This window comes from Herpailurus yagouaroundi, unplaced genomic scaffold, assembly GCF_014898765.1.
Source record: "Herpailurus yagouaroundi ecotype Mexico unplaced genomic scaffold, PumYag 200, whole genome shotgun sequence".
Lineage (NCBI taxonomy): Eukaryota > Metazoa > Chordata > Mammalia > Carnivora > Felidae > Herpailurus > Herpailurus yagouaroundi.
The window spans coordinates 1854596-1863915 of NW_024412431.1; the positions used below are offsets into that span (position 1 = coordinate 1854596).

Here is a 9320-nt window from a genome sequence, read left to right on the forward strand (position 1 = left end):
GAAGTACATGGGGGTGTGGAGGTGGGAGTCCGAGCTGACGGCCAGGATGATGAGCAGGTTTCCCAGGATGGTGACCAGGTACATGGACAGGAACAGGCTGAATAGGAGGGACTGCAGTTCTGGATCCTCTGTCACTTTCATGAGAAGGAAATCTGAAACATGTGTGTCATTTCTAGATTCCATATTGGTGATTAATCTGATGGAAAAGAGATTTAATCAAATGTGTGTTTCCGAGACTGGCAGGAGGAGCATCACTGGAGGCAAAAACCATCTTGGGTTGGGATGGAGACTTATAGAGAGGAGTAAGATACGGGTGCCTGCTGTATGTGTATTATTCTGTTTCTTTAAAAATGAAAAAGACTGAAGCTGATAGAGTAGAGCATCAACAATTGTTAAATCTGGAAAGGGTGACTAGGTAGTCATTTTTTTACAACTACATTGTTTATGATGTTCTGTTTATTAAAACATTTGGTGATTTTATAAAAAGAAACAAACTGGTGAGGCAGCTTAAGAGTCTGTCTGGATCCCCAGAGATGTCATAGGCAGGCAACTGAGATAATACATACATATGTCAAGGTGAACTTTTTAAACTTCCTGCCCTCTTACCACTTCTAAACTGCAAGTAAATGTCAAAAAATTTTATAACAGTCATCATGTTTTTTGAAAGACAGATTTCTGTTCAGGAAGAAATGGTCCTGGCCACACTCGAGAGTGAATATGATATTAGTAAATGGAGCATTAATAAAAAGCATGAGGAAACACGTGAAGAAGACAGCGGACAAACGGGAGGACCCTGGGTGAGTTGGTTTCAATCATGTGGTGTGTGTGCTCTCTTCACAGCTTCCCCTGGATGAACCTGTAGTCAAACACCTGCCCTCATTTGCAAACATTGAGTAAGGGGTGTTAGGTTACCTGGTTGGCATCATAGTGGAAGGATGACTGCCATCTCTGATGTACCATATGGAAGATCTGCCCTCAGGAAGGGCAGAGGGATTGAGTGAGACCCAAGTTCCTAACAAGACAGATCATCTATGGGAGGAGACTCAGCTATGCTACTACTTTTCACGGGAGGAACTGTTGAACGAGGTGGGCACAGGCAGATTGCAGTCTCTGTATCCCTGGAGGTTTAATTTCCAAAGCTCCTCATTAACCAAGAAATTTTATTGTCACAGAGATCCCAGGGCAGTGTAAATCCTTAAAGACCAAGACTCTAGAACGGTGGAATTACAGACGGTGCTTTCTTGACCCCATAAGACCAGGTGTACACCATGTCCATCTGGGTCTGTTCATCTCCATTTCAATCCTTTGCAAATATAGGTACACCATCCTTCACTAATTGAAATGCAGTCTGCTTTTTTTTTTTTTTTTTTAGCTATTAATGAAGGGATCTCTATCCAAAGAATGACATCAGTAAGTCTGATACCAATTTTAGTTGTGAAAGTATAGTTCGTATATATTGATATAAATAATACATTGAAAACCAAAAACAGTAAGATACCTAAGAATGATGCTAACCAAAGAGGTTAAAGATCTGTACTCTGAAAACTATACAATACTTATGAAAGAAATTAAAGAGGGGTGCCTCAGTGGCTTGGTCGGTTAAGTGTCCGACTTTGGCTCAGGTCATGATCTCATGGTTCGTGGGTTCGAACCCCACATCAGGCTCTGTGCTGACAGCTCAAAGTCTGGAGCCTGCTTCAGATTCATTCATTCATTCATTCATTCATTCATTCTCTCTCTCTCTCTCTCTCAAAAATAAATAAACATTAAAAAACAATAACTATAGGGGCGCCTGGGTGGCTTGGTCGGTTAAGCGTCCGACTTCAGCTCAGGTCATGATCTCGCGGTCTGTGAGTTCAAGCCCCACGTCGGGCTCTGTGCTGACAGCTCAGAGCCTGGAGCCTGCTTTGGATTCTGTGTCTCTCTCTCTGCCCCTCCCCTGCTCATGCTCTGTCTCTCTCTGTCTCAAAAATAAATTTAAAAAACATTAAAAAAAACACAATAACTATAACAAAATGAAGCAAATTGCTAAAGCCAGCAGTAAAAATATGTGAGAAGACAAGACTTAAGAATATATAGGCTATATTAAGCCATGTAAAATATGGAACACAATGATAACAGTTAAATCTTGTGGAGTACTTGCTACACGTCATGTGTTGTCCTAAGTGTTTACAATGCTTTTGAGGGTAGACTCATCAGCAGGAGTTACATTTCATACAATCAGTAATTATTTTTGCCACACCAAGGTTACATTAAGTGGATGGCATACAATCCTATTCTCAGGGAATAGATTAAAGGGGATATATTCAGGATGATTCCAGGTAATGTCAAGTAACACTAGAGCCAGAGTTCGACAGATGTCTGTCTTCGGGCATCGTATCTGGATAAGATGCCTGTATCTGTTGCAGCCATCAGTGTCCGTGATGGAAACAAGCCTTAGACACAATCACCACATGGAAAAATGAATAACTTTTCCTCTATATTCCCTACCTCTTAAGTAGTTATCAAGAATATATAACATTTCTGGGGCGCCTGGGTGGCTCAGTCAGTTGAGCGTCCGATTTCGGCTCAGGTCATGATCTCACAGCTTGTGAGTTGAAGCCCTGCATTGGGCTCTGTGCTGACAGCTCAGAGCCTGAAGCCTGCTTTGGACTCTGTGTCTCTGACACAGAGTGTAACCCACTCGCATTCTGTCTCTGTCTCTCTCAAAAATAAATAAACATTTAAAAAAAATTTTAAGAATATATAACGTTCCAGGGGCGCCTGGGTGGCTCAGTCAGTTAAGTGTCCAACTTCGGCTCAGGTCATGATCTCACCATTTGTGGGTTCGAGCCCTGCGTCGGGCCCTGTGCTGACAGCTCAGAGCCTAGAGCCTGCTTCGGATTCTGTGTCTCCCTCTCTCTGCCCCTCCCCCACTTATGCTCAGTCTCTCTCTCTCAAAAATAAACATTAAAAAAAAATAATATAACATTCCTTGGCTAAAATCAATAACACAAGAAACCATAGGCATTGACACGGATGTGGAGAAAAAGAAACCGTCATGCACTGTTGGTGGGAATGCAAACTGGTACAGCCACTGTGGATAACAGTATGAAGGTTCCTCAAAAAGTTAAGAATAGAACTACCCCATGATCCAGTAATTGTGCTACGGGATATTTACCGAAAAAATACAAAAACACTAATTTAAAGAGATACATGCATGCACCCTGATGTTTATTGCAGCATTATTTGCAATAGCCAAATTATGGAAACAGCCTAAGTGTCCATTGATAGACTAATGGATAAAGACATGGTATATTATATATATCATTATATTATATTTTTTATATCATATCATATCATATATTCAAGGGCTCCATGAATGGCAAGATTCACAATTTCGACTTTGGCTCAGGTCATGATCTTGCGGTTCATGGGTTCAAGCTCCACATTAGGCTCTGTGCTTACAGCTCAGAGCCTGGAGCCTGGAGCCTGGAGCCTGCTTCAGAGGAATGAAATCTTGCCATTCAGAGCACTTGAATATTATGCTAAGTGACATAACTCAGTCAGAGAAAGATAAATATGATTTCACTCATATGTGAAATTGAAGAAACAAAACAAGCAAAGGGAAAAAAAGAGAGAGAGGCAAACTAAGAAATAGATTAACTATAGAGAACAAACTGATGATTACCAGAGGGGAGGTGGGGGGGCGATGATGGGTGAAATGAGTGATGGGGTTAAGAGGACACTTCTCATGATGAGCACCAGGTAATGTATGGAAGTGTTGAATCACTATATTGTACGCCTGAAACTAATATAACCCTATATGTTAACTAACTGGAATTAAAATAAAAACTTAAAAATATATATATAACATTCTTTATTGCTTGTGTCTTTTAGAGGCACAGTTACTTTCTTTTAGCAGGAACAAAGGGTTTTGTTTTGTTTACTAATTAAGATAAATCATCTCACTATCATCTCAAGCCACTGAGATAATCAGATAATAGCAATTTTACAGATGATGAAATTGAGTGTAGTAACAGATGCTGATAGTGTCTTTGCACAGATACAGTTTACCAGTGATCACTCAGGCAATTGCCAAATTAGGTATAAAAGATCAGCTCCTCCTGTGTTTCACAGCAGGCTTACTTTCGAGGCGCAGTTCAAAAAGCATAATAATCTATGGAATTGGCAGAATTTTGTCCCTATGACAACAGACTTATTTGGATCCTCTCCATGATCCATCCAACTTCTTTTCTTTGAGTGTTCAAACAAAATCACTAAATGCCCTACCTTGGGTTCAGCTTTATGGACCTGACCAAAGAAACTGAGTTTGACAATGGAACTCATTCTTGAAACATCACAGAATTGTACAAAGAACAAATAAAGTTTCAACCCAAAGATGAAACTACCCATCGTGTTCTATAGTCATTTTAGAAGAACTTGGGGATGCAAGAATCAGGCATTCTAGCTCACCCAATATTTCTGTCACCTTGACTCATTCTAGAAACCCCAGTCCACGCAGATAACACAGTCACAGAAGAGAAGTTCTACTTATCAGTTTCCTCAAGGCTCCCTTCACGCCCTGTTCCTCAGGTTGTAGATGAAAGGGTTCATCATTTGAGGGACAACAGTGTACATCATTGAAAGCATTGCAGCGTTTCTGGAAGAGTCAGCAAGGGCAGAACTAATGTAGACTCCCAAACCTGTCCCATAGAACAAAGACAACTGAGAGGTGAGACCCACACGTACTTTATACTTTCCACCTGCTGGTGGCATCCTCAAAACAGAGGACACTATCTGAGTGTGAGAGAAAGTGATTCCACACAGAAGGATACCCCCAAATAAACTAGTTGCAAAATACATCAGGATGTTATTGACGAGGGTGTCAGAACAGGCGAGCTTGATGACCTGAACAACTTCACAGAAGAAGAGAGGGATTTCAAGGTCTGCACAGAAGGTCAGCTGCACCACCCCCAGACTGTGCGCCAGGGCATCCACGATGCTAATAAACAGGGAAAGAAGAATGAAAAGGCCACAGAGATGGGAGTTCATAATGACATTGTACCTCAGTGGATGACAAATGGCCACATAGCGATCATAGGCCATTGCTGAAAGAATACAACTGTCCAAACTTGCAAAAACCAAGACAAAGCAGATTTGGGTGAGGCAGCCTGTGTAACTGATGGATTTGCTCTGTGTCTCGATGTTCACAAGCATCTTTGGGATGGTAGTGGAGGTGAGACAGATGTCAACAAAAGACGGGTTGGAGAGGAAGAAGTACATGGGGGTGTGGAGGTGGGAGTCCAAGCTAACAGCCAAGATGATGAGCAGATTTCCCAAGATGGTGACCAGATACATGGACAGGAACAGGCTGAAGATGAGGGACTGCAGTTCTGGATTCTCTGTCACTTCCATGAGAAGAAATTCTAGAATGCTTGTTTCATTTCTGAGTTCCATATTGTTGATGAATCTGATGGAAATGATGTGGTAACAAGGCAATGAAATGTTGATTCCTGGGCAAGCAGGAGTATCACCAAATGCAAGCACCATGTTGGGAAAGGAAAGACTTAAATGGAGAGAGATACCCTCTTTATGCATATTATTTTGTGATTTTGAAGAAAGATTTAAAATTAGTAAAGCAACGAGTCAACATTTGTTAATTCTGGAAAGAGTTGAGGAATTGTCATTTTTAAAATTACACTACTCATCCTGTTTTGATCATTTGAAACATTTGGGGGCACCTGGGTGGCTCAGTCGGTTAAGCATCTGACTTTGGCTCAGGTCGTGATCTCACAATTCATGAGTTCAAGCTCCACGTTGGGCTCTGTGCTGACAACTCAGAGCCTGAAGCCTGCTTTGGTTTCTGTGTCTCCTTCTCTCTCTGACCCTTCCTGGCTCATGCTCTTTCTCTGTCTCTCAAAAATGAATAAATGTTAAAAAAAATAAATAAAAGTAAAATAAAATACAAAACCATTTGATAGCTTTATTACAAGAAACAGGTAATCAGACTGATAAGTCTATCTGGATCTCCAGCTCCTTCCACGGAGACCTCACAGCCTGGCAAAGAGAATAAGGAATTAAAAGAGGGAAAATGCCCAAGCTACCTCTTGGTAACAATCACCGTATTTGCAAATGAGCATGTTCTTACTGAGAAGGAAAATAGTATTTCCTTATAGAGAGAAAATAGGGGACTGGCAGAATGATAACTATTTGGGGGTTGGAGGAAAGATACAAGGGAACATGTCAACAAGATAGAAGACAGGAAGGAGGCAAACAGATATCTTGATTTTAATCCTTTTATGTATGTACTCTTCTCAAAGTTTCTGCTGGATAAACGTAGTAAAATACATGCCCTCATTTCCAAACACTATGGGACATCGGTTTACCTAGGTGACATCACTGTGGAATAATGCAGGTCGACTCTGCTAGGGGTTGAATGATAGAGACCAGAGCTCTATCCATAGGAAGAGGAAAGGGACCAATTGGAGCACCAGGCCCCTGGGCAAAAGGGATCATTGCTGGGATGAGACACAGGTATGCTGTGTCTTTACTGGGGCAGGGCTGTTGAGTGAGGATGTAACAATTTATAGTCTCTGTGCCTCTGGAGGATCAATACCCAAAGCTCTTCATTAGCCAAACAATTATATTGTCATTCTGATCCCAAGGCAGTGCAAATTCTCTTAAGACTAAAACAATAGAAATGAGGAATTCCAGATGGTTGATCTTATGAGTCTAGGTGTTCACCACTCATTTCTCTACCTGTTTCTGCTCACATCTATATCACAGAGCTTGCAAATGTGGACATGCCCTCCTTGGCTGAGTTCCAGTGTTCCTTTTTTTAAAGATAGAACCAATGGGGGCACCTGGGTGGCTCAGTTGGTTAAGGGTCCACTTTGGCTCAGGTCATGATCTCACAGTTTGTGAGTTCAAGCCCCGCATGGGGCTCTCTGCTGACAGCTTGGAGTCTGGAGCCTGTTTCAGATTCTCTGTCTCCCTCTCTCCCTGTCCCTCCCCTGCTCACAATCTGTCTCTGTCTCTCAAAAATGAAAAAACATTAAAAAAAATTTTAAGATAGAACCAATGGCATCTGTATGTAATCAATGATATCAGGAAGCCTGAGAATTGTAGGTGTGAACCATATATACATAATTCAGCCATAAGAAGGAATGAAATCCTGACAGGTGCTACAATACGGATGAACCCTGAAAACATTAGTGAAATGAGCCAGATAAAAAAGGACAAATATTGTATAATTTTAGTTTAAGGTACCTTGAATAGGCAAATTCATAAAGACAGAAAGTAGAATGTGGTTACCAGGGGAGGGAAGAAAAGGATTGATTTTTTATTGTGCTGGAATATATTAATAGGTGTGTCTGTGCTATTAAAATCATATTGATATTGGCAGGGTGAGCAAGATCTCATCAGGAAATATTTCGGGGAAGTTTATTTTCCCTGCTTTTTTTTATTCTTGTGATATTGAAAGAACATTTCTGAATTTTCATTTAATGAGTCACTTGTTTTAGTGGCTCATTTGTAAAGTGCTTGAATTTCTTTTTAAACATTTTTTTTAACGTTTATTTATTTTTGAGAGACAGAGACAGAGCGTGAGTCGGGGAGGGGCAGAGAGAGAGGGAGACACAGAATCTGAAGCAGGCTTTGGGCTCTGAGCTGTCAGCACAGGGCCCGACGCAGGGCTCGAGCCCATGAACCACGAGATCATGACCTGAGCCGAAGTAGGATGCTTAACCAACTGAGCCTCCCAGGTGCCCCAAAGTGCTTGAATTTCTTAGTCTTTACCTTTTGGATTGTGCTCATTCTTTTAAGAAATGCTTAATTTCTCTGTGGTAATAAAAATATTTTCTTATATCATCTTCTGAAATATTTAATCCCTCTGATTCTTGTGTTTAACGCTTTGGTACATTGGAATGGATTTTTTTGGGGGGAGGAGTAGTAGTATAATATGTATAGCATAAAATTTACTATTTCAGCCATTTTAAGTGTGCAATTCCATGGCATTAAGAATATTCACAATGTTGTATGACTATTACCACTATCCATCTCCTGAACATTTTTATCATCCCAAGCAGAAATTCTGTACCAATTAAATGATAGCTTTTTTCTCAAAAGAGCTTTCAAAAGGAACCTAACACTTTGACTTTAGCTCATGTAGCTGGTTTCAGACAGCAACAGCATTCATTCGTGTTGCTTTAAGCTGCTAAGCTTGTGGTAAGGTGTTACAATGGCAATAGGAAACCAATACAGGACACTTATCTCAATGTGGGCTCACGATAAAAACAATGCCTTCTGGATGTCTCCTTGGAACGATTATGTTTGTGTTGAAAAGAAACCCAAGGAGAGGCTGTTGGTTTTCGTTTCTGGGTCTGAAAGGTCTCTGCACTGTTGCAGGCATCAGGGACCACCAGGAAGACGACTGTAGGCAAAAGCCAACCCATGGCAGAGTGAAATGCAGCCCTGTGGTTCTCTGCCTGGACCTACAATATCCCTGAAGTTTTATCTATTTATTTATTTTTATATTTGAGGAGGGGGAGGGAGAGAGAGAGAGAGAGAGAGAGAGAGCAGGGCAGGGGCAGACAAACGGAGACAGAATCTGAAGCAGGCTTTAAGTTCCGAGCTGTTAGCACAGAGCCCGACCAGGGACTCCAACTCAATGGGGCTCAAACTCACAAGCAGGAAGATCATGACCTGAGCTGAAGTCAGACACCTACCAGACTGAGCCACCCAGGTGCCCCATCCCTGAAGTTTTTGTAAGGAAAGATAATTGTTTTTATCATCTGACCCTATTGGAGTTGAGAATTTTGCTTTATTATAGTTGAAGGCATGCATCCTCACTGATTGAGTTGAAGTATCTCACACCCCCTCCAAATATAAACTAATATAATCATGCCAATTTTATGGACGAGGAAACTGAGTTTAGAGAGTTAAAATAAATTGTCAAAGGTCACATGGCTGTTTCAGCAGAGGTAGGATTCAAACCCAGCTGGTCTGATTCCAAAATTCTTACCCTCACCACTTGACCTCTGGTTTCATATATTCAATGTTGGTCAGGCTTTCTGGATCGCACATTATTTCTCTCTGTCAAATTGCAGCAGTGTGTGTAAGCCCAAAGCAGCTGACACATTAATGGGAAGCTGATATTCTAGAGATGAGCTTCCTCAAAGCCCCCATCATGTCCTTGTTCCTCAGACTATAGATGAAAGGGTTCATCATGGGGGTGACCACGGTATACATCACTGATACTATTGCACTCTTCCGGGAGGAGTGAGTAGCTGCAGAACTCAGGTATACCCCAAAACCTGTCCCATAGAACAAGGAAACAA

General features: G+C 41.3%; 2 protein-coding genes across 3 annotated transcripts in view; both read right to left on the bottom strand.

Moving 5' to 3' along the window:
* The window catches only part of LOC121013857 (olfactory receptor 7G1-like), a 5537-nt gene extending 98 nt beyond the window's left edge, over positions 1–5439 (bottom strand). Inside the window, exon 1 of one of the 2 annotated variants that reach the window (XM_040449663.1) lies at positions 4562–5439. In XM_040449663.1, coding sequence (XP_040305597.1) covers positions 4562–5439 — 878 coding nt within the window. Of the gene's footprint in view, positions 1–4470 lie in introns of those variants that run through there. The other variant, XM_040449664.1, reaches the window with a different exon arrangement.
* Positions 5440–9120: 3681 nt separating this feature from the next.
* LOC121013827 (olfactory receptor 7G3-like) overlaps positions 9121–9320 on the bottom strand; it is a 4359-nt gene continuing 4159 nt past the window's right edge. Inside the window, exon 2 of the mRNA XM_040449634.1 lies at positions 9121–9320. This exon is cut by the window's right edge and continues 641 nt beyond it. Within this exon, the coding sequence (XP_040305568.1) occupies positions 9121–9320 (200 nt within the window).